Source organism: Suillus plorans (genome assembly GCF_016647745.1).
Source record: "Suillus plorans strain S12 chromosome Unknown HD556scaffold_52, whole genome shotgun sequence".
In the NCBI taxonomy this organism is placed as follows: domain Eukaryota; kingdom Fungi; phylum Basidiomycota; class Agaricomycetes; order Boletales; family Suillaceae; genus Suillus; species Suillus plorans.
In genome coordinates, this window is record NW_024537436.1 from 302,282 (window position 1) to 326,625 (window position 24,344).

General features: G+C 47.7%; 7 protein-coding genes across 7 annotated transcripts; 6 read left to right on the plus strand and 1 right to left on the minus strand.

Moving 5' to 3' along the window:
* Window positions 1-407: 407 nt before the first annotated feature.
* Window positions 408-1,640, plus strand: HD556DRAFT_1310836 (uncharacterized protein; the record flags this gene model as incomplete). Its single annotated transcript, XM_041300461.1, has 7 exons — window positions 408-434; window positions 533-547; window positions 623-645; window positions 695-705; window positions 916-1,036; window positions 1,085-1,183; window positions 1,241-1,640. 7 exons carry the CDS (start codon window positions 408-410, stop codon window positions 1,638-1,640), a joined length of 696 nt encoding a protein of 231 aa, XP_041157228.1.
* A 60-nt stretch (window positions 1,641-1,700) lies between these two features.
* HD556DRAFT_1446390 (uncharacterized protein) lies at window positions 1,701-2,337 on the minus strand (the record flags this gene model as incomplete). Its single annotated transcript, XM_041307082.1, has 3 exons — window positions 1,701-1,827; window positions 1,875-2,229; window positions 2,277-2,337. 3 exons carry the CDS (start codon window positions 2,335-2,337, stop codon window positions 1,701-1,703), a joined length of 543 nt encoding a protein of 180 aa, XP_041157229.1.
* Window positions 2,338-3,063: 726 nt separating this feature from the next.
* HD556DRAFT_1242705 (uncharacterized protein) lies at window positions 3,064-6,352 on the plus strand (the record flags this gene model as incomplete). Its single annotated transcript, XM_041298305.1, has 10 exons — window positions 3,064-3,264; window positions 3,316-3,684; window positions 3,738-3,931; window positions 3,979-4,144; window positions 4,197-4,345; window positions 4,395-4,789; window positions 4,845-5,030; window positions 5,084-5,222; window positions 5,271-5,920; window positions 5,982-6,352. 10 exons carry the CDS (start codon window positions 3,064-3,066, stop codon window positions 6,350-6,352), a joined length of 2,820 nt encoding a protein of 939 aa, XP_041157230.1.
* Window positions 6,353-11,496: 5,144 nt separating this feature from the next.
* On the plus strand, window positions 11,497-14,549 carry HD556DRAFT_1242800 (uncharacterized protein; the record flags this gene model as incomplete). The annotated part of the gene is made up of 11 exons (XM_041298314.1): window positions 11,497-11,739; window positions 11,856-12,078; window positions 12,116-12,315; window positions 12,367-12,563; window positions 12,617-12,818; window positions 12,888-13,045; window positions 13,093-13,189; window positions 13,237-13,416; window positions 13,470-13,679; window positions 13,734-14,048; window positions 14,106-14,549. The coding sequence occupies 11 exons, from the start codon at window positions 11,497-11,499 to the stop codon at window positions 14,547-14,549; spliced, it is 2,469 nt and encodes an 822-aa protein (XP_041157231.1).
* An 877-nt stretch (window positions 14,550-15,426) lies between these two features.
* Window positions 15,427-17,260, plus strand: HD556DRAFT_1446394 (uncharacterized protein; the record flags this gene model as incomplete). The annotated part of the gene is made up of 6 exons (XM_041307083.1): window positions 15,427-15,609; window positions 15,669-15,948; window positions 16,148-16,347; window positions 16,407-16,535; window positions 16,594-17,044; window positions 17,106-17,260. The coding sequence occupies 6 exons, from the start codon at window positions 15,427-15,429 to the stop codon at window positions 17,258-17,260; spliced, it is 1,398 nt and encodes a 465-aa protein (XP_041157232.1).
* A 520-nt stretch (window positions 17,261-17,780) lies between these two features.
* HD556DRAFT_1211752 (uncharacterized protein) lies at window positions 17,781-18,005 on the plus strand (the record flags this gene model as incomplete). Its single annotated transcript, XM_041296581.1, has 2 exons — window positions 17,781-17,872; window positions 17,930-18,005. Coding segments are annotated over 2 exons (168 nt in total), but the record flags the coding sequence as incomplete, so codon positions are not given.
* A 3,495-nt stretch (window positions 18,006-21,500) lies between these two features.
* Window positions 21,501-21,668, plus strand: HD556DRAFT_1191152 (uncharacterized protein; the record flags this gene model as incomplete). Its single annotated transcript, XM_041296177.1, has 1 exon — window positions 21,501-21,668. A coding segment is annotated over one exon (168 nt), but the record flags the coding sequence as incomplete, so codon positions are not given.
* Between the last annotated feature and the right edge of the window lie 2,676 nt (window positions 21,669-24,344).

Sequence of the window (24,344 nt, forward strand, 5' to 3'; positions counted from 1 at the left end):
CTGCAAGAACGATAAGAACGGATCATCAGATCCTAATAATACGGTCCTACCAGTCTTAACTAGCAGTAGAGCTAGCTATGTGTGATACGGCCTGCTCACATGTATTCTGACTGAACATAGGTGATGTCAGTGACTGACTTATATGATTGAAAGGTCAATGTAAGGAATTGATTAATATAGCGCGCGCTGGGATGAACGATGAGTTACAACTTACACATGATTTGAATCGATACGGTCCTACCACGGATACCTTTGAGGACAGAATATCTTAGACATTACAGCATCTTCGTCGATGACTGACTCAGAATGACCAATGTTGAGCGGTTGACATGAGGAATAAAATTACCAAGGCCTAAATTAATTATGTAGCGTGCAGGATGGAGCATTTGAGTTGTAACTTACACATGATGTCACTGAATCGATACGGTCCTACTGTGCGTACATTTGAGGACAAAATATCCGGATTCCAGCCTGGACATAGTTGAAATTCAATTGTTGCCGATCGAGACACTCAGGCTGATACTAGATATAGCCTATGACCGACGCAGTAAGTTTAGTTCACTACTTGTGTTATGGTTCAAACACAACTTGTATTGTGGTGCTACTGCGTACCTTCTAGTAGGTAAGGTCTGACCGTCTCATAAGGTCCAACTTATGTGCAGATTAAATTAAATTTTCACTGTCCATCTGACAGCAGAATTGAAGGTATGTGGGTGGACGCACAATCGTCCACACCACGCACTCAGGCTAGACCCACGACTAGTATCCACAGCTTGTCCATGGGCAGGCTTTCAGTACACACTCTGTGATCAATACGGTCCGACCAATCGAAGCATTATCGAAGCACCATCGAAGCACCTCCCAGTGAATCCCAATAGTGTGAGCGTATCCATTGCACTTTTTTCTTCTCACCAGACTCAAACATTGGCTCAACATCCCTTACAGTTAGCACTATCATGGTGCCTCCGATTAAATACAAAACCCCTGCAGCTAAACTACAAGCTGAGAGGGCCAAGCGCCATCGCTACTATGAAAAGTACGTGACATTTGCAACTAACACCCGAATATTTCTAATTGAAAACAGGCGCTGTGATGCTATTCTGGCGAGACGCAGGGAGTTATGCAAAGACAGGAACACCCATGACGATGGTAATAACCATTCAGACGGCGACGATGAACCAATGTTAGTGCTAATATTGTTGTCGAGGAAGTGGTTGAAACCCATTTTTGATATTAACAGCGACACACTGTCTGATTGCATTGCCGTGGTTAAACTCGCCAAGGATGACTTCATGCAACATATCAAATCTCCGCAAATATTCATTATCGGCGTCTTAGCTAAATACACCAAGTCCATCCCAGACACTCCTGAGGGCCACGGAGATAGAGAAATCCTCAAGGACGCTATGTCAAGCATCGAAGACTTCCTTGACAGGGCCAGTCGAGGGCAAGATGGTATTCTCCAACTATGCGGAGTTAATGATGAGTGGCGCGCAGCAGACCAAGTATGTCGGTGCATGAGGGACACCATCGCTATGGTGGAAGATATTTATTGTCTTACACTTTGTGACGGAGATTCTGGGCTCGCAGAAGCTCATTTCCTTGGAGAGTTGTTGTACCAGAAGTACAAAGATCAATAGGCTAGATTTCGTCTGCGAGTAATACACAATACAAACATCTATGAATTGCGCGGTGTTTATTTAAGGAATTATCTCAGTCTCCCCATGGTCAATGGCTTCTGTGACCAATCTAATACCCTCGGCGACCGAGTGAATTTTGGAAAAGGATGCGCGGCTCACTCCAGTTACGTGTGTAGACGTCCCCTGCCTGCAATGCTAATCAGAAGAAAGTCTCGAGATGGAGATAACACTCACCAAGTCGCAAAGACGCCAATATGACGGCCACGGTTGACCCAGTAGAAAGGGCCGCAGGCACTTGGATGAGGAATATAGTACGTCACACCATGGTGAGTCCTCGTCAGAAGTGTGGTAGCAGTAGCGGCAGCATTGGCCGGGGTAGCAGCAGCAGCTACCAGTGGTGCCGTGGTGGAAGAAGCAGGTATTGTGGCAGCAGAGGGTCGTACTAAAGCAGGAGCTCTAGTAGTAGCTGCGGCTACTTCTTGAAGAGCAGCGATAACTGCATTTTGCACGATCTCACGGAGGGCGGAAGTCAATGCGACGGTACTGTTATCATTGACGTTCAACTGCGAAAAGAGTGCAGCAAGCGAATCTAAAACAACTATTAGAAAAGGCGTGACAACACACTTATTGACATACCAGCGCTTGAACCTGAATCACCGTCAATGGACGCTGCATTATCGGTGTTGGAGGAGGTCATCGCTGGAATATTCAATGCTAGAAGTGCTCAAAACTGTCGCAACTCACCTCCATTATATCTGGTTGTTGTGTGAACGAGAAGGAGTGAATCTATCGGTGAACACTCAGAAATTTCCCAATCCGGATTTGAGGCGGAGTTTGAAATTCATTTCTCCCCCTCGATCAACTTCCTCGAGTTCTATTATTAGGGCACGTGTACTGTAGCTACATCCGCCGTTACCGTATTACATATAGTGATCCTCCGATTGTAGTAGTCTGTTTACCTGTTTGTTTGTTGACTCCTTCATTGAGAATCACGTTGACTGTGAAGGTGTGTTGGATATTTCTACGCCTGCAGGATAACTCCTAAGCTCTAGCTCAGGTCACTGAAAAACTTAGAATGTCTTTCAAACAGGCCAACAACCGTCGCAAACGCCCGCGTTTGAATCCATATACTCCGCAGTCCAATCCTCCCATCTACACCTCGGTAACTTTCTCATCACGCCGTGAAGGTGGTATGAAGGCTTCGCGCCGTCACATCATAGGTGCACCACCATCGGGCGTCCAGCTTCAACCTGAAGCATCTTATCAAGATCTCAGTCACGATTTCGTCGGGGATGACATCGATTTTGGGTATATGGATGATGACACTCCAGTACCTTCTAAACGGAGACGGACTGCAGCTGTAAGTATTTGTTGATTGTTCATTTCACTTCGCTAACTCTACTTTCAGGACAACCCCCTTCTAATGTGGCTAGGTGATCGCGACTACTATCTGGCCGAACTTATTCGGTTGGACGGCCGAGGTGACTACACCTCAGATAGTTGCTGCCAATGCAACGTCTCTGCTCCTGCTCAGTTCCGATGCGATGACTGTTGTGACGTGCAACTATACTGTCAGGACTGCGTTGTCGTCAACCATTTGCGGAGCCCCACTCACCGCATCAAGGTCTGTTTTGATTCATTCTGAGTGTTTGAGTCAGCATCTAAATCATTTTAGGAGTGGACAGGCTCATTTTTCCAGCCTACGTCACTCAAGAAGCTTGGTTTGAGGATTCAGTTGGGGCATGCAATCGGTGAAAACTGTATCCTCCCTCGCAAGGCATTTAACGACGACTTCGTACTAATCGACACCAACGGAATACATCAGATAGCGATCGACTTCTGTGCCTGTGAAACATCTCAGACGCATACCAGGCAGCTCTTGCGCATGGGTTGGTTCCCCTCAACGTCTGTAGATCCAAGGACCGCGGCAACTTTCCGAGTCTTGCAGCATTACCAGATTCTCTCTTTCGAGTCGAAGGCCTCCGCGTACGAATTCTATCACTCACTGGTTCGTATATCCGACAATACTGGTTTGATTAAGAAGGTTCGTGATTTTTTTACATTGATCTTGCATTAACTAAAGTGCCCCCCATTCAGGATCGCTACGAACCCTTCATGCGCATGGTTCGCGAGTGGCGACACTTGAAGATGCTGAAACGGTTTGGTCGTGGTCACGATCCAGCCAGTGTGAGTGGTACCAAAGAGGGCGAATGTGCCGTCCTCTGTCCAGCTTGCCCACAACCTGGCAAGAACCTGCCCTCTGACTGGAAAGAAGCGCCAAAAGCCAAACAGTAAGCCCCGTCATATTTGAATTGAATTAGGTGTTAATCACGCTCAGATGGCTGTATTCATTATTTGTAGCTATCGACGCCAATTTTCGCTTGAAAAGACGAGCTATTTCTTCTGACGAAGCAGACCCAAGCCTCTCGATGGGATGGTCGTACTTTGTAGAAGAGAAGAAGTTCAAAACTCACCTCAAGGAGCATTTGTCCCAGACGCAGGAGGTATGGACATGGTTTAACCTATCACAAGATATCGCTGAAGGTACCTTTGCAGAGAAGTTCTTGCTCAAACCACAACGCTGTGAATATGGCTGAGACGAAGCTATCGCAGGGTCTTGCAGCCACTGGAGTAGGGACTGTTGATTGTGCGCGACATAATTTCAAGCGCCCAAATGGTGTCGGGGACCTACAAAAAGGAGAAAAGTACGTATGTCGTGCTCGTGAAGCCCAGTCTAATGAATTGAATTTTTAGGTACGTTAACATGGACTATCTTTTCTTCTCCACACTCCGCAACAACTGTCTCAATGCTTTGAATGTGTCCTATGACATCGCATGTCAATGGCACAAGAACCTATGGAGTCGCATGGAGTCGCTACCTGAATCGCACCACATATCCTACTTACGCGTTTTTATCCGCTTTTTCGTCCCCAAATTCCACCTTCCGGCGCACATCAACAAGTGTCAGACGATGTTCTCTTTTAATTTCACGCGTTTTGTGGGCCGCACAGATGGGGAGGCGCCCGAGCGCGGTTGGTCCAATATCAATCCAGTCGCATCAAGTACAAAGGCAATGGGACCAGGCTGTCGTAGGGACACTTTAGATGATCATTTTGGCGATTGGAACTGGAAGAAAGTCGTCGGTTTAGGTATGTTATCTATTCTGACTCATTATTCATGTTTGGTTAATAATTGTGGGATTAGGCGCATCTCTCATTCATAAAATGCAGGAAGCGGTAACTGAGAAGGCCGATCACGAGACTGCATTCCAGGAGTTTAATGCTGTGATTTCCTCAGACCATAGGTCAGCGTGGACGGTCGAAATGGAGAAATGGGAGGAAAACCCGAACGACTCGTCTGTCACAAACCCCCTTGAGCGCAAGTCAATCCGTGAGTTTTTATCTTAGCATTCAATTATATTTACTGAAGTATCCATTATGCAGAAATTACGCAAGCTGCAGCCCGTCTGAAACTTGTGGAGATGGAAGCATACGAGCTTGCTTGTGGGATTGACCTATCCCTGCACCCCAATATCTCCCCGAGTGTTCTTATCGCGTCAGGATTAGACCTCGAGGAGGAGCAGTAAGTAGCTGTACCTAGACGCCAGATGAATGCTAACACCTAAGACAGACGTCGCGTGAAAGCAGCATGCGAAGGGATGGGTCTCCACATTTCTGATACGCAGAAGGGCACGCTCACGCGAATGAGAAATGTGTTGCATCGTAAGATTGAAACGTGGAGAAGTGCGCAGGTTCTGTACATGCCTGCAGTACAGATTCTGAGCTCTACTGCGGTTCCTGCCTATCATCAGCCATCCAAGAATGCGGAGGATATCAGCCTGTGGTTGCCATCTAGTCTGAAAAGCAAACCGTGCGATTCCAGACTTCAAGACCACGAATGGGATTTGCGGTATGCCCAGGCCCACGATGCGCTCGAAGAGCTTCGACAATGCCTTTGCGTGCACTGCTCTATGCTCACCTTCAAGCGGGAATGGGTCCGCGGTCAAGGTTCCAACACTCGTGCTCAGAACGCACTCGCTCGTGTGCACACGCGGCAGGTCGCGTGCACGAAGAGATATAGGGTCGCCTGGGAGGCGCTGAAGACCTTGGCACCTCTTTTGACGAAAACGAGATGGCAAGGACGGCTGCGAGACCTGAAGGATGAAGATGTGAAGCCATTGGTGGACCCTTTCGGCAGAGAGACTGAAGGTCGCCGTCGCCTGACGTGGATCTGGATGATGACGGGGGTGGATACAGATGGTGATGGAGGTGACGTGGACGGTTAGTTTTTATTTGTTTTTTACAAGATGTGACTGACAATGGTGTCTAAATCTTTTGCTAGGAGTCCGCGTGGAATGGTGCAAGTCACGAGCAAGAGCAATGCGCTGGACGGAGGAGGTAGAGTTGTTGCACAAGGAGATGCGAAGGGTGCTGCAGTTTTTAGATTGGCAAGCAGAGTGGTGGGATGAGCAGCAGGACCGACGTGACTGCGAGACAATGGCTGAACATGAGGGCTTGGTAGCATACGCCAACAAACAGGCAGACATTCGACGTCGGCTCGCATCGCGCTTCAGATTGCTGTGGGCCGCTCACCTTCCCCAGCCCCCTCCGAGCTTTATATCATGCCCACCCCTGGACAACATCACGCAATTCCCCGACCTCATGCTGCCCGATCTCCAGTGTAATGAACCTTCTGTTCCCTTTGGTGCCTAGCTTCGTTTCAATGAAAGATCTTCTGATGTATTATTAGTTGCCGGAAATAAGAATACTATGTAGTTGCCGAGAATAAAAATATACGGTTGCCGGAGAATTGGAATATGTAATGTACTAGGGAGCCTAATCTACTAGAGAGACAGCTCTGATAGTTAGCCTAGTTTAATGCATTAGAAACAGGCTAACAACCCTCGTTAATGCAACACAGTTATGTGGTATTTACCAGATTTAATGCATTACCCCTACAGGATATTGTGCTCAGGTATAGCAGACTAGGCAACGCGTGACCTTACAACATTTACAGATACCGTCTGGAGCATCATTTGTTCCTCTCAGTATAGTTGTTTCTACAACTGGAGCCCACCGCGAGGGGAACAGTCAGCAAGATCTACTTCTACGCACTTTCGCACTTAGCGCCATTTAGCGCATATATATAGGTCAATCTCTTTACATTGTCACAAGCTAACCATTTCTAGTCGCGCATTCTCGCGCCTCACGCGCGCGCCTTTCCCACGCTTCAATGCCCTTTGGAATGCCCATCCGCGGCACAGCAAACGCGCCCAAGTTCGACGGCACTACAGACAACCTCGCCGAGTTTATTGACACCTATGAGCAGCTCGCTGATGAAGCAGGACTCCAAGGACTTGATCGCATCAAAGGTATTATCCGCTACCTCGAACGTGATGATCGAGAACTATGGAAAGGCATGCCCGAAGCAGCAGTAGATGATTATGATGCATTCATGGCAGAATTTAAGGTAATGTATCCTGGATGGAATGGTAAACGACGCTACGCGCTCGCAGACTTGCGCGCCATCGCGCGCGAATATGCTAACAAACCAATGCCCTCTTGCACAGAACTCAGCAATTACTTGCGCACATTCAGGAAGGTTATGCAGCCACTCATGGATGAAGACCGTATTGGAAAGGCCAAACACGACCGCTTATTCATGGAAGGAATCCCTAGCGACGCTCAGGCGCAAATTTGCTTGCGCCTTATGATCAAGTTCCCTGACCACCATCCATACAACCCATACCCATTTATGGACGTCTTTGCAGCTGCGCAGTTCCTATTAACTGCGCGCGCTTTTCCCATGCCAAGCGCGCTTGTTAGTGCGCCCATAGTAGCGCCAATTGCAAACTCAGTCACAGCAACTGCACCAGTACAAGCTAAAGTGGCTAAGTGCAAGGATCACTATTACACGAGCCATGCAACGCAGGATACGACTACTAGCGCTAGTGTGACAACTGGACTCTTCTATCGCGCATCCTCAGAAGTTGTACTTGACAAAAGGCCACCAGTTCCTACTCTCGCGCCTCACGCACGCGCCTTTCCCGCGCCTTCGCGCGATTCACGCGCACCAGGACCATCAACCGCACCAGCACGCAAAGCCATACCAGACTGCATCGCTTTAGATCACGAACTCGAGCGCACGCTCGCGAAGCGCAACCAGAAGCGCATTGTAGGCGCCTCTTCGCCTTTATTATCAACACCATCTCCTTCGCAATCTCCATCGCCATCTGCATCATCATCACCAATCACATCTGTAGTCAGGGATGACTCTAAACATCTATTGCACACTAATGCGCCACTTGAAACACGCTCACCCATCTCCATCGCATCGCCAGAAGTCAGGGATGACTCTAAACATCTATTGCACAATAACGCGCCCATTGTGGAAGTTATTAACGCGCCACCAGAAACACGCTCGCCTATCGCTATTGCATCGCTTAAGGAAGAAATCTCGCCAATCGCGCCATCACCATCACCGCTATCACCGCTCGCATCATCAGAGGTCAGGGATGACCCTAAACATCTATTGCGCCTTAGCGCGCCTATAGAGGAGCCTTCTACCGCATCAGAGGCTCAAGTTACACCTCGCGTCGACCAGAGTTTGTCTCTGGTAATTCAATCTGTCACTAATGATCATGCGCATGTCGCGCTTTTTGCTTCTAGTGACTATCGCTTGCCATTGAAGCATCCGTGCATCGCGCTGTCCAACCACCAAGCAGAGCATGTCTCAGGCGACCCTGGGGTGACTCAGGCGCACCATATTGCGCCTGAGGACGCGCAATGCGCGCGCCTAGAGGCATTGTATATTTACCCTCGTCTCATTTCATGCTTTTTGTCTTTTTCATGTTTAAAGCTCTTAAGGAGCTATATGACAATTCCAAACACATTAACTTCATCTTCGCACCACCCCTTGTTCACACGCCATGATCGCGCGCATCGCGCGATAATTCCCGCGCCTCGTGCATTCATTATTTTAGCAGAGTTTTCGCACTATCGCATTTCTATCGTTCCTCCCCTTTTAAATCACGTTTCTGTCATTCCACACGAAATATATTCCAATCAGTCATCCAGGCGCGACTTAGGCGCGCGCCTGATGCATACATATGCGCCTAACTCCCCTATCATCATCTTTAACTTCGCACTTTCCACGTTTATTCGCATTCTTCACATTTTTGCTTACCATGTCAATTTTGTTACTGCACACCCTGACGTGCACTATTCCTTTTCACCTGTGCGCCTATTGCGCCTTGATAAACCACCCTTACAGCCCATTTGCGCAACATTTGCGCCTAATTCCACGCTATATATGTCTCTCGCTAACACATTTGCAGGGAAATGGCCGTTCCTCGCGTGTTCGGCCAATATAATCAAATTCGCGCGAAATCGCCCCAAGGCGCGCACATCGCGCGCATCCTATCAGCTTGTAGAGCACCTCTACACCCCTCGCAGCGCCTCCCACTGGCGCGCCTTTAACCTGCAGCGCGTTGTGCAGGAATTCATTCTGCCGGTTACAAGCCCCCCCAAGCGCATTCCAACCCTACCTTGGGTAAAGCGTCAGCTCGCAAGAGACGCGTAGTGCGCTAGTCACGCGCTCAAGGAGGAGGATCGAGCGCTTCAGCGGCGCACTAAAGAAAAACATATACCAACACTGTTTCATAGGATATCTTTCGTTTTACCCTGGGTTTCGTCCAGCGCTCTTTCATTTTTATTTTCTCTCATTATAACACCGTCCAAAGGACTAATAACACACTGATATATATGCATATAGGAATCACCTAGAAGAACATAGAAGAAAAACAACAAAACAACCTTAGATTGTGCCCACCTAGCTCAATAGGATATTATTTCCCTTCTTACGCATGACGTGGCACCATGCTCTTTTTACCTTAGAACGCGCCCATATGCGCGCAATCTTCCCGCGCCCATGCGCCTCATGCGCGCGTGCACGCGCTTCCCGCGCCTTGCTCATAGGAAGGTGTAGATGTCGACAGCCGCACGAAGAAGACAAGTCGGATAGGACATTCGCAAAGTTTACTGTTTTTCCTTCGCATTTTCACATATAGTTTTACTCACACTGTTCAAACCCTTAACACCTAATATTTAGCGCGCCTAGCAGGACTTGGTTTGGACATGGATTGGATCGCTCTTGGACTGCGCCACTTCACATCATGCCCACGCACGCATATTGGACTCAAAGATCATTGCGCAACAGCTCATGGTGTCCCCACAGAATACAACACATGCGACACTCACGCGCGTTCTCGCGCCTTGTGCGCGCGCACTCTCCCACGCTTCGCGCGCCACATCCATATCACTCTCACACCATTGCCTCATGCCCATGGTGCATTGTTCACATCAGAGTCACCCTCGCAACTTGCCATGCTATGCTATATTCCTGCACCCCTGCGCCTAAATGCGCGCACATTCCCGCGCCTTCGTGCCTAGCGCGTGCTCATCCACGTGCAACTTCCCGCGCTTCATGCATACCATGTGATACATCCCTGCACTCGCCCATTCATCGCCCAACAACCCAAGCACCGTACATGTATCGCACTCGCATACCATCACTCGAGATCCTCACCACACACGCGCTGAGTGGGGACACTCAGAATTTAAAGTCCCTGGGAGATGTAGAGACTCATGCCTCTCATGGTGTGATATGGCAGTATTCACTAGGGAGTACACAGCACGAACTTGCAGCATCACTCTGTGTGCTATCTGCAGCTATCCCTATATGAGGCGCAGCTTTCCCGCGCAAGGCGCAGCATGCGCGCATCATTCCCGCGCCTTACGATGTATACGCGCGCGCGCTTTCCCGCGCTTGGTCGCCCTATAGCGCCAGCCTTCCAGAAGCATCCATCCACTGTCCACCAAGCTCTCTAGTGCGTGTATTTCCATTTCCCTTATTTACATATCATCCCACCTTTATTTATATCATGGACCCTTACTTACATATAGCTTTACATACCTTACTCGGTAGCGCTTCGGCTCTGCGTGACAGCACTTAGGCGCCGTATATAAGCGCCAGCATTACATACTATTGAAAACTTTCCAACTTAGACTGGACCTCCCACTTACCACCCACATACTACCTAGGAGAACATAGTAGAAATCTATTCTTTGACACCTCGCGCTCACATCTCTTGTTATTCATCTATCATCACTTAAGCAAACTCACACTTACTCTCACTTGTTTCCGCTCACGCGCGTACCTTCGCTTTCCCGCGCCTCGCGCGTACCTGCATGCTTTCTCGTGCTTCGCATTGGCCGACCAGTAGCGCCTTCAGCGCCTACTACCAGATCTTCGCTGCACTTGCTTCCCCTTTAGGGTCGAACGCACTTGTCGTCTCAGGTATAGCAGACTAGGCAACGCGTGACCTTACAACATTTACAGATACCGTCTGGAGCATCATTTGTTCCTCTCAGTATAGTTGTTTCTACACCGCTCTTGATGTTTCCTTTGACAATATTGAGGTATGCAGCTCGGCAGCAGGCTCACACTGACATGGGCATGATAACGCCCCCTAGCGCTGGCCCATCGCGATCAGTTGCTGGGATTCAGAATGCGCCCCCTGCAATCAGGGATCATAGTCCTCTAGGTATGTCTCACGTATTCTTTGTGTGCTCCTCCAACACCAACTGACACTAGCTGACCCTGTGCTGCCAGCAGATAACCTGGACGCTGGTGATTTCGAAGCCTACAATGGGAACTACAATGGGAACCTCGAAGGTGCTGGTAGCCTAGGTAAGTGTGCACCATATTCACCTGTATTGCTTACTGATTCTTTTGCATAGCCAACAGCCAGCGACATTCTGTTGAACCGCAACCTGCAATACCTCCTCCACAGCCCATGGAATTCAAAATGATGTATCATCCTTCTGCTGGTCGTGAACCACTCCTTCAAACGTTTGAGGAGTTCGGCGTCAATTCGCATCCTGAGGAAGAGCTCCCTGTAGATGAAGAGCCCTGGCGTCCTTTCTGTTCCCGCGGCGACTTCGAGTTTGCAGAGATCGCACTCAATGCCGCACTCAATAAATCACAAATTAATGCGCTCCTTGCGCTCATTGGTCGCATATCGAGAGGAGAGAGCCGGGTAACTTTTTCAAATGATAATGAGCTGCGCAAAGCTTGGGAACACGCAGCTGCTCAGGTGACGCCGGTATGTCATTCATAAATCTCACATTTTGTATGATATATGTTGTGAATTAGTTTGTAAAACACGACATCACCGTTCCTTACAAAAAAGAACAACAAGTGTATGAGACTCACGTGCTGCCTCTGTGGGACTGGGCTCTTGATTTGTTAGCTAATCCGCTGCTTGCTCCGCATTTTGTCTGGGATGCACAACGAGTTTTCAAGCACAACGGCAGGGAGTTTGAACACTTTTACAACGAGCCTTGGACGGGTGACCGATGGTGGGACGTCCAGGCATGTAATCTTTGTTAATATCACTATCTACTCTCACTCAGCATCAACAAATCAGAGTCACCTTCCAAGTGACATTAAGGCCGCTCCATTCTGCTTCATCCTGTATGCGGACAAGACAAGACTGTCGTCCCACGGTACAGTAAAGGGATATCCTGTCGTGGTCTGTTGCGCGAATTTGCCAGTTGGCATACGGAACGGAGAGGGCATCGGCGGTGGCCGTGTTGTCGGGTGGTTGCCAATCGTACGTCAACATTCTGATCGAATCTTCTGACGTGACTCATTATAGTTGCAGGTATCTGAAGATGCAGACGAAGAAGGCAAGCCAGGCTTTGTAAACCTCAAGCGCGTCATATGGCACGAGGCATTCTTAAAACTGTTGGAACTGGTCGTGCAACACTCAAAGTCTGGTTATTCACATACTTGCTATGACAAGATCGCACGCTGGTTGTTTCCCATTATTCTGATACTTTCTGCTGATTATGAAGAACAGTAAGTTCTATATTCTTACACATGTCCGCAATCTGATATTAGACTGTTTTTAGATGTATGATGTCTCTCATTCGTGGCCACCATAGCAAATGTCCCTGTCCAGTATGTCTTGTACCGCTCGAAGAACTTAGCGAGCTATCAAAGACGTTTGCATTTAGAACAGTGGAAGAAGCAATAGCCGCACTCAATGTTTACAAGGTCAGCAAAGCTCGAGGCGAGGAACTACTCAAGGCATTAGGATTGCATGCTGTCGCGGTAAGTTATCGGCAATATTCACTCTCTCGTTTCGCCTCCATGTTTTCGTTACTAATATCTCATCAACAGAATGTTTTCTGGCTCATTGCGCACTCTGACCCACATCAAGCCATCAGTTTTGACCGCCTTCATGCCCTCTATCTTGGTATGTGGAGGCACCTACTCGAGGAGTTGAAGAAAATCCTCAAAGCGCTTGGACGTGATGAAGAGTCAAAGGTCGAGAAACAGTAAGTCATTCACATCGTGATTCTCGTCAACTCATGACCTTCGGTAGGGTTGCTAGTTTCCCTCGATGGCGCAATCTTAATCATTTCAGCACCATCATCCACATTACCTTCAGTGATGGTAACAAGATGCAAGATCTATCCAAGGTACGTATCATGAGGCTTTTGGCTTTCTAACACTAACTGACGCGCAGCAAGCCTTCTATTCTGCGGTAAACATCTTGAACCAGAGGACCAGCCCAGAAGGGTATAAACTTCTTCGCGTTATTAGTAGCTATCTGCAATTGGATAGCTATATTGGTCTCGACATGCATACGTCAAGCACACTGGCAGCAATTGATGCTGAACTACTCGTTTTTGATAGCGCACTCAAGGTAAATGTTTTGTTCATTCACTTTTTAAATAGATTGTTGATCACACATTCTAGGAATACATCGAATGTGCTCTCAATTCTCCCATCGTAGGTCTCAAGCTTGACTGGGACTTTCCAAAGGCGCATCTCTGGAAGCACGCAACTAGGGACATCCGAATGAAGGGTGCAGTACGCAACTACAGCACCCGTCCGAATGAGAAGCTTCATGGCCCCCTCAAAGAGGCCTATGAGCGCCAGTCAAATGGAAAGGACGTCGCTGACCAGGTATGTTTCTAACATCATAGCATCTGATGTTCACTCATGTAAAGATCTTGTTAGATACTGCGTGTTGACACGCACAAATTCGCAGCCAAAATGTTGAGAGCGCACGTGGACGTGCTTGACGAGCGGCGCACATTGGCAGGAGAGGGCAATGATGACGATGAAGACCTGAATCCTGTTGCTTTCGAGGGGCACATCAAACTTGGTTCGACGCAACAGCCCGTAGCCATCCAAGACATCGAGACCCACGGCGGCCAATTGGATCGTGCGTTTCAAGGCTTTCGTAAGAAGTTTTCCGATTTTATCAACAACTCATTACTGACGTATGGATATCGACTGGAAAGATGGGTCACCATACCGACAAACTTCTTGGTCAGTTGATCTTGTTTTAGTATGTGTCTTGTACTGATTTATGTATTTCTGAACCAGATTCGTGAACATCGCTTTCTCAAAGTTCACTACGAGTCTACCGTCGACTGGAAGCAAACTACCGACTACCTTCGATGCACTCCAGGCTTCCATGGGCAACCGCGCTATGACTGCGCACTTATACAACTCGCCCAGGAAGTATCAGTGTTTGTTCGCCTTGTTTTCATATTCAGTTGTCAGCTTCTGGATGTTGGTTCCTTCGAGTTTGCACTGGTTCAGCCATTCACTGCTGGCATTGGTGCTTCTCGCAGGTCAGACCGTGATCTACGACTTACTCGTGTCAAAGCTGTCCCAAGGGCAAGTTCGATCTTCGTTCCAGTCCAGTCTTTCATTCGTGGCGCTGTTTGTTTCCCTGATCCTGATCACCGAGATGAATTCCTCGTGGTCGACCACATCGATAGTGACATGTTTGTGCGCATGAAGTCACGTCCAGCACGCCAGTGACCAGCTCCAATGTCTCCTTACTTCACCTCTATCAGTCTGAATCAGAACTACAGTGTCCAGATATGTATGTAGATCTCTCTTTTCTTAACATCATCTCGTCTGACTGCACTCAGCTCCACTCTCCCATATCTCCAATGACACAGCCATCTCCTCTGCCCGCACCATGCACACCAAATCCATACTCAGCTCCGCTCTCCCATATCTCCAACGACACAGCCATCTCCTCTGCCCACACCATGCACACCAAATCCGTACTCAGCTCCGCTCTCCCATATCTCCAATAGTTCTTGCACCATGCAAGTCTATTTACTGGACCACCACAAGACACTCTTGATTCGTGTCACAGGGCCTCAAGACCCGTGCTTCACAAGCGACGTCATCCGATAAGCTTTTGCGGTTGCAGAACGAGTTGACGCAGGGTCTAGAGCTCGCTAAAACGCTCCTTTCTCGAGAAAATCTCAAGCGTGACTACACGCAGCAAACACAAGTTTCCCTCGTTGGGCACTAAAGAGGACGAGGAGCTTCTACTTGACAAAGAGAGAGTAGCAAAAAAACCCAAGATCGAATCCAATCGTATCACTGGACTCAAGATACGTACGAGAATCTGTCCCACTGTAAGTCCAAATTGTCATGTTCATTAGTCATTTGATAGTAATCGGTACTGAAGTTAAAGTACCTGCAGCTTTTATTACATGTCGACTTTGCCAAGGCTGAACTAAACACGCTGCATGTCAACAGCAAGGACGGCAAGATGCTGCGGAGCAACTGGCCCTGTGCAGGGTCATGTCTTTATAACATGGAACCAGGCAAGTGAAATTGTCGTGTCTCATATCTCCACTGTTCAGACTTAAATTTCTTGTGTCTTAGTTTAATTGTCATGCCCCAGGCTGGATATTCCTCAGATGACATCACAGCAGAACTCGATGCTATTGAGGATACTGAGTCCGAATCTGGAAATGATGAGCAAGACAACGAGTTTGATGCCCAGAGCGATCTCGACACCCTGAGGATGGTCTTGACAATGCCTCAGCCTGACGCGCCCATGCACGAAGTCCGCAGGGTGAGTTCACTCATGCTGCCATTCTCTTGGTTCGGTTGATGTAGCAGTTGAATCTCTAGGCACTAGAAGTGGCGCAACAAACATATACTGCTGTTCGGTCTGAGTTGCGTGCTCTCAAGAAAGACCACGCTATGCTCCAGGCTGCTGTCCCTGCATGCAGCCGAAACCGAGTCCTTAAGAAGACATCAACCATCGACAATGACATCGCCCGTGCGGGCAAGATGTACGCCATGCTCAACTACTTTTGGGTCATGAGCGGGCTCTTTCCGACAAAACCCCAGCCAGACATTGATCCACGCAGCGACACACGTTGGTCTTCACCTGAAGCGAAACTCAATGGTGCGATGGCTGAGCTTTATTAGTGCATACCCAAGGCTTTGCATAAACCAATGGAGACCTACCCACAGTTTGGATCAGCGGTATGTCCGATTCTCCCTCTGTCTGCGCATCAACACTTATGTATGAGATACTCTAGTTTCAGTGCTGCGGTTAATTCCGAGAGGTCGAACATACTGCATAGTCTCAAGGACTGCGCCAGGTTTGATCTTCTCTTCATTAAAACTCGACCCGACTGTCTTCACTGACGAGGCTGCCAAAAAGAAGGAGAATGCGCAACTCCTTGCTCTCTTAAAGAAGGATGTCGGTGGCGAAAAGTATACACGTCTAGCCCCCATTCTGTTCATGGATCCTTCTGCTCTAGTTCCAGATGCCTTCCTCAAAACACCAGTCATGGCCAAGGTGAGTGATGTATTCAGCTGCTGTCCAAGCAGTACGTTAGGGCTGACTCTGTCCCTCAGATCATCCGAGTTGAAATATTCGGGAAGGCTTCGCTGTCTGGGAAGACCAAAGGTCATCCGAAGGCCAGGGGTCAGCGTTGGTCTACGCAGTGTGTCACAGAAGGTCTGATCGCAGGTGCTGCTATTGTGGTGAGCGCATTATAATCTTCTGACTTTTGCATGCATGCTGATCTCGTCTCGTTCTCAGGCGCGTTTCTTGTTAACGCATGATCAAGAGCTCACAGCAACCGGACCAGCCACGAAAATTGATTATGCGCAAGACTTTGATTTTTACTTGGAGCGACTATTCAAGCGCAGCCCATGGGCTACGAGTGTGATCAACTATTACAACCAGGAGGTTTTCGGCACGAGCTCAGTCCTAGCTACTAGTGGTACCCCTACTCCACCCTCTGCCTCCCAACCTCACACCTGGGAAGACGACTTCTTACAGCAGTTAGAAGATCCTGCCTCCGCACCACAAACCATCCCCATTCCCGCACCACAACTTCTGTCATCTTCACACATCACTTATGCTCCGACTTCTGCGAGTCGTGCTGACATGAATGCAGTCGCCACTGTCAACTACCAGACTGCAATGTCTATCAGCAATCCGGGAGGGCCCGCCACCACCACTCAGCTCCAACTCGAAGTTGACATTGGTGAGCTCTCGCTGGATGGCGCTAGAACTGACTTGGCGCCATCTGCATCCAAGGGTGGTAGGGTGTCTGGCTCAACGTCGAGTTACCGCTCAGGCTGCTCAGACTCCGGTGGACTCGGACGTGGTCCCTGTTGTTCCTTTGGCTCCTCCTCCAGCACTCAAGCGTGTTACACGCAATGGTGGTGCCAAACTGAGGAAGGTGTCGGGGAGGAAGTAATTTTAGTGGAATCTGAGTCTCGCTTTATTAATTTGTTGAACCTGTCGCCCTCTGATTTGTTTACATTTACCTACAACTATAAATGCTAACTCCAGCTTACCCATTGTCACCTTCCAACAGCTATTAATTCTCGGACGCCCCCGCCCAACAGCACATTGCACATCTCTTGATTCAGCATTTAAATGATTACTAAGTCGTAAAATTGCATCCCAATTAGGGTAGTATAATCACAAGGCCAAACAAGTTGAGCTCTATTCTGATCAACGCTTCTATTGAGTCTTCTTTCATTTCAACCATTTCCACCTCTGAACAGACGTCGTCATCAACTCCGAAGATTCCGTCGACTACTCGACTCTTATTTATCTCAATCCATGCATTAATACCAACTCTCTCTCGAGGCAATTCAATGCTTGTCCATTGAAATCAAGTCTATCAATATGGTGCGTCGTCAATGTTAAAATTTTTCTCCTTCTCAATGACGAGGACATCTCGATCCCTAGCCACAGTTGACCACTTCTGCCTCCTTGTGAGTAGCGCGCAGTGCTACAACTGTCACACGACTGCAACTCCTCTGCGGAGGAAGGACGCTGAAGGCAAGACCATTTGCAACGTGTAAGTTCTCATTTGTTGTTCCTTCTATATTCGTACCAATATCTTATATACATGCAGATGTGGCCTCTACTACAAGCTTCACAGCTCTGCTCATCCCATTAGTATGAAATCTGATATTATTCGGAAGCGCTCTCACACGACGCTCATGTTACAATAACATGTAACCGAGAACCCCTCGTACGAAGGTCATCCTGACCTTAGCCCCTATCCCGCCATATGCACCGTCTTGGAAGACTTACCGACTCAACGGAGACACGTAGAGATACTTAGAATGGCCTGGATGCCGTTAGATGACCTAGACCAGCCTAGGCAACATCTGGATGGACCTAGAGGTCCTCGACCCGGATCATGAGAAGCTCTGCTTCATGGCCAGAAGAGAAGCCGCATGCTGCAGCATGCGCAGTTAGACTTGAAGGCACGCTTCGCCTCAAGGACTGATAGAAGAGGCATGATATGCCTCATGTATAGATAATCGCCTGCATGGCATCTGATAACATGCCCGTGTATGGATACACTCATACTTACCTACCGAACGTAGTATTGGTCTGTGCACACGGACGACAGTATATAGAGCAGACAGGATCATGTATTTCCGTACTTGATTCTACTAGGTTTTCCCCAGAACTTCCTCTGAAAGACAGTCCCAGTCCTTCAGTCTTAGTCGCACCTAAAGGCAAGCTGACGCTACCTTTAGTCGTATAGTTCTGCTAGCCCTACAGCTTGACGAGCCGCCGCACTTACCAAGCTTGTCGGAGGATACCTTGGCATTCCGCCGAGCTGTGAAACCGTCTCTCCAGTAGCGAGCCCGCTATCTGATTAGGCATTCCGCCTAGGGAGAGCTCGACCTTTCCTAGTCGTAACAGCTCGTGCGCTCTCCCTCCCCCTCTCAGATGTATCAATCCAACTGTCATCCGTCCCTGTAACTGACCAACTCAAAGATTTCCTTCACGCAACCTCACAAATGCATTCCTACGACAGCTCGCATATTCCATTCATCATAACCACCTCCCTCGTCCTCCTCCTCCACACGAGCCTCGCAGTGCTGCACACACCGACCCTCCTGCCATGTGTAGGCGTGCATACTGCTGCCTATGTCGGTGTCTTGGTCGGCCTCATGTCCTTTTTCGCGGGCTTGGCTGTTTGGGGGGCGTTGTCTTAGGTTTGCGCAGGCGCCACCTCTACCTCCTCGACCCACACTCTGAATCGCTACCCAACCTTCGCGCCTCGCCTCGCCTCGCCATGCCTTTCGCTTCTCTATTCAGGACCAAGCCCATGACCTTCAGCCGAGAAATACCACCTGCCAGATTACTATAATGTGAGTATTACGATCACTATTTTTTTTACCTGTATCGCGATCAGTACAAATGCGACCAATATTGCTGTTTTTTACTACTATTATCATTATAATATTACTATTATTATCATTATTTGGGAATTCCAGCAAGAGCATCGAAATACAAGCGACGAGTCTTGAAATTGTCTGAATTTACCTTGCTACCGTTTACAATGCTTACACTATCATTTCATGGCCTTATAATGTTAGGCTCATCACACGCCACCCAGGATCATTACAGTGCCTTAACATGATTTGGACAGACATTATAAGTGCCTTGAAATTTTTTCGTACACCATTAACATGCATTATAAGTGTACCGTGTGAAAAGATCCCTTAAAATGTCTTAAATTGAATTCGAAGGCTCGCTGGAAATTTCCGACATTGCTCGACGTCGGCCGAAAGTCATATCAAAAGGTTTCAGAATTATTTTCATTCATTCCTACTCTACCCGTACATAAAAATGGTCTCTCGTAGAATTAGCCATCTCAGTCTTCCTCCCGGATACTGAGATGTAAGCACCAGTACCTTCATATAATGTATCATCAGCTATAGTGCTGCCGGAGTCCGGTTCGAACCTGAATGTATCCGAACTGGACCATGGGTTTGGTCTGAGGTTCGGTATACTAGGAGGACCAAACCTATTATTAGGTTCGGGGTTCGGCTGATGGCGGAGAATTGTGGACCCGTTCGAACCTGTCCAAACTGACCGAGATATTTTTACTTCTGTATATGATCCTCGACGTCCTTATTGCTACTAATAATACTTTGATTCTTTCTTCTGATCTTCTGGCAACTTCAACGAGCATGGCCATTGTCAGTCCTGGTTACATTGATCTTGGGACGATGAATAGCGGCTTTTACTTGACAACTGAAACACTCAACATATATCCATTGGACACATCCAACTGCCTCATCGATCTCCTCAATGTTACGGTAAGCTCAATGTTTTATTATTATACTGATTATAATGTCTTTTATGTCTAGAAACTATCATCAGGATTCTCATCTAGCTCCTTTGAGCTTCAACATCAATTAACTGCACCAGTAATTGCATGGCAATGGTATGCTCAAGGTGCGTCATATTTTTTGATATATCATAAATTTTTGTATAAACAAGCTACTCTAGGTTCCACATTCACCCTTCCCGCTATGAGCATGTCATGCGCACTTGCATTCGATGGCCAACTCAAAGACGCTAGCATCATTGACTGGTACAACGATCCTGACGATGACTTACCCATGCTCCCTCCACTCCCACCTCCGCCTCCTGCATCCAATGGCAAAATAACTGCCTTTATCTCTTGTCACTCAGGTCGAGCGGTCAAGCCAATGGAGAAAATTCATGAAGCCGTCAATGTGGCTCCAGCCAAGCAATCGGCTCCAGCAGTTCCTTGAGGCCAGCCTGCACCCAAGTGAGTGCAAGCTGGTACCCATCTGGACAGTCGCCTTGACGATGACGATGATGAAGCCCCCGCACTAGAGGATGTCACAGATGAGGAAGAAGAAGATGAGGATAACAATGAAGAAGCCTATGCAAGGACCAAGGCGCTTGGAGATGGGGATCGGGAGCATTGGAAGCACACTACGAAAGAGGAGCACAGTGCTGATTTGAAGACTGTATTTATGCAGGAGAAAGGTTGTGTCAATCCACACACTCAAGCATATGAAGACAGCTGGTGGTGCGAAATATGCAAGTATGTTTTGAACATTTTGAATTGATCACACATAACTAACATTGATTACAGAGCTAACAATGTACCATGGAACAAATGCTTTTTCAAAGGCAGCATTTCCACTTGCTGTACTCATATTGCTCGTAATGCAAAGTTTCACTTCCCTATCTACTGAGACCGGTGCAAGGAACAAGGTATCAAGATGCACAATTGTGCCATACCTTCCAACTGCAAAGCAACCGATGGGACCCAGAAAACATTAGACCAGTCGCTCACACCTAAAATACCTGAATTCACCAAGTCCAGCCTGATGGATTATATTGTCAAGCTAATTGTATCTGATGATGAGGTGAGTGATTACAATTTCTTGTGTAACTAAGACACTTATACCATACATAGGCGTTCCAACTCATGGATAAGGGACCATTCCGTCGACTCCTTCAGTACCTCCAGCCCTCCCTTACAGACAGAGACATTCCCCATCGTACCAAAACTTGTGATGAGATTCTTCAATGAGCCAAGCTCACCGTCCAGCGCATCAAAGACAAAATGAAGCAAGTCGACAGCAAGGTATCTATCTATCACTTTTGACTCGTGGACCTCTGAACCCAGTGTACCTTTCCTATCTGTCACGGTGCATTACATTGACTCCCCAGTGGGGAAACCTCATGAGTGGAAGCTGAAGGTGGAGCAACTCGCATTTACCACCATTAATGGTAATCATAGCGGCAGCAACATTGGCCGAATTTTAATACAAACTATCGATGACTACGGCATTCATAACAAGCTTGGTTGGTTTATGGCTGACAACGCCACCAACAACGACACTGCAATTCAGACTGTCGCAAACGCTATTGACCCTTCCGGTACAAAATGGATCGCAGGCGAGTATCATGTGTGGTAAGTGATCACATTCTATTAATATTATATACTAACATCTATTCAGTTGTATGGAGCACGCCTTACACCTTGCAGCCAAGCACTTCGTTGAGGATGTTGCTCCTACTCCAGCAAGTATTCTCAACAAGAATGCAGCTGATGACGATGAAGATGATGAAATGACCAATTTTGAGGTTGCTGACACTGTTGGAAAAGCCCTCATGCTTGTTACGCAGGTAAGTCTTCATCTGACCAGCCCATTTAAATTTTAATGAACCATTCATGCAGGTACGAAAATCTCCTCAGGCGCGAACCTTCTTTCAGAAGTGTTGTGCTGAGGTCAACGAGCCAAGTCTCGAGCTATTAAAATGGATTTGCACAAGATGGGCCTCGCTATTCAGGATGATGGAGCACACCCTTCAGTTGCATAAGGGGGTCAATAGATTTATTCAGCTTGCAGATGACAGTGACGAAGTTCCCAACTTGCAGGGTAAGTCATTGTCATATCCCATATATTCACGCTTCTCTTCCGGACTTCAGACCCTTAGATCCGGTCTGGTCCGATGCATAGATCCACGTCCGATCCGATATCCGATAAGCTTCTTAATTCATTTCCTGTTCATATAACATTAAACACAGCCTATTCGGTATTTCCTCTTCCCGGTGTCTCGGTTATACTTATTACCAGTATGATTACTGATCTGTTATCCTATGCTTCATTTCTGACTCGCGTTTGATAAGCTTTGCATATGCTTCGTACATAGCCTCGGACCTTTGCTTATTGATCCTTCCATTATCCTCTTAGTATATAAACCCGTGTATATTTCCTGTAGTACCTCAGTTCGAATATCATCTTAGTTTGTCCTCTTTCTGTCCTCCGGACTTGAGTCTAAACAACTCTTGTCAATCTCTGAGACTTCGGATCGATTCCGATAGTCTACGTCTCCGCCTCTATCTTCGGATAGTCTATACTCTGTTTGTTTCTAGTCCGGATCTGTCCGGATTAGTCTTATACGTGTTTCCGATATCCGGAAGTCATTCGGATATAACTACGAGACTCGTCCGGACCTTCGGACGCGTTATCGTCAAGTCTTTGAAATAAGGGACAGTACTTGGGAAAGGGGCACAGCATACGAGCTGAGGCCAAAGTCCTTTGGATCCAATCCTACGAGAGTACGACCTTAACAGTCATATGGAGCATTCAAGCTCTCAGTGGATGAATGGAAAAAGTTGGAATTAATGTGTGACGGAGCCCCTTCAGTGACAAATTCCGTATTATACGGGCCACCCGACCTACATAATATCCCGTATGAGACGGGCCAGCGGATTATGGGCCCATGTTGTGTATATTCTCGATGATGACGGATGGGCCGGGACACATATTATTTCCGATGGAGACGGGTGGGCCCATGTATGCCAATGATATATATATCCTTGATGTTGACGGATGGGCCGGGGGAATATGATCATTCATGGAGATGGGTGGGCCCATCAGGGTAATATGTAGAGTAGGATATTATAGACAGCTGGGCTGAAGAGAGATGTAAGGCAAATATTGTTATATAGACGGGTGGGCCGACGGGGGTGTATTACATATATGGGTGGGCCGAGGTAGGGGAATATTACATAGATGGGTGGGCTGACGCGGGGTGTATTACATATACAGGTGGGCCGACATAAAAAGTATTACATATACGGGTGGGCTGACGAAAGGGATATCAAATAGACGGGTGGGCCGAGGGTGTGATAAAATATTTATTACATAGACAGGTGGGCCAAGGTGGGGTATAATTATATAGACGGGTGGGCCGACGTAGTATGTATTATATAGACGGGTGGGCCAACATAGGATGTATTACATAGACGGGTGGGCCGAGGGTGTGATAAAATATTTATTACATAGACAGGTGGGCCGAGGTGGGGTATAATTATATAGACGGGTGGGCCGACGTAGTATGTATTATATAGACGGGTGGGCCGATGTAGTATGTATTATATAGACGGGTGGGCCAACATAGGATGTATTACATAGACGGGTGGGCCGACGTGGGGGATAATACATAGATGGGTGGGCTGACGTGGGGGAATTGTACATAGATGGGTACATATATGGGTGAGCCTGGATACGTATAAATGTCAACTTTTCAGTGCAAAACCCCAAACCGAGATTTACCAACCCCCGAAACCCGAAATTGTGGACTGCCGGGTGTCGGGTTTCGGGGTTCGGGGGTCCCGGAACTCGGAACTCGGTATGTGAGACAAAAATATATTTCATACACGGGTAAGTCAATGTGTCCGTCAATCAACTCGATTGTAAAGTATATTTTATTGATCTCCCCAAATTTCCCAAGTTCCGAGTTCCGAGTTCCGGGACCCCCGAACCCCGAAACCCGGCAGTCCACAATTTCAAGGTTCGGGAGTTGGTAAAATGTGTATGGACAGATGAAAGGTTGATTTAAACATTTTTGAAAGATGTCCCATATGAAATGTTAAGTCCCGAATTTTGAACTCCGGGTTTCGGGACTCCGGGTTTCGGGACTTCGGGCTTCGGGACTCGGGACTCCAGAAAGCGGAACGGAAATCA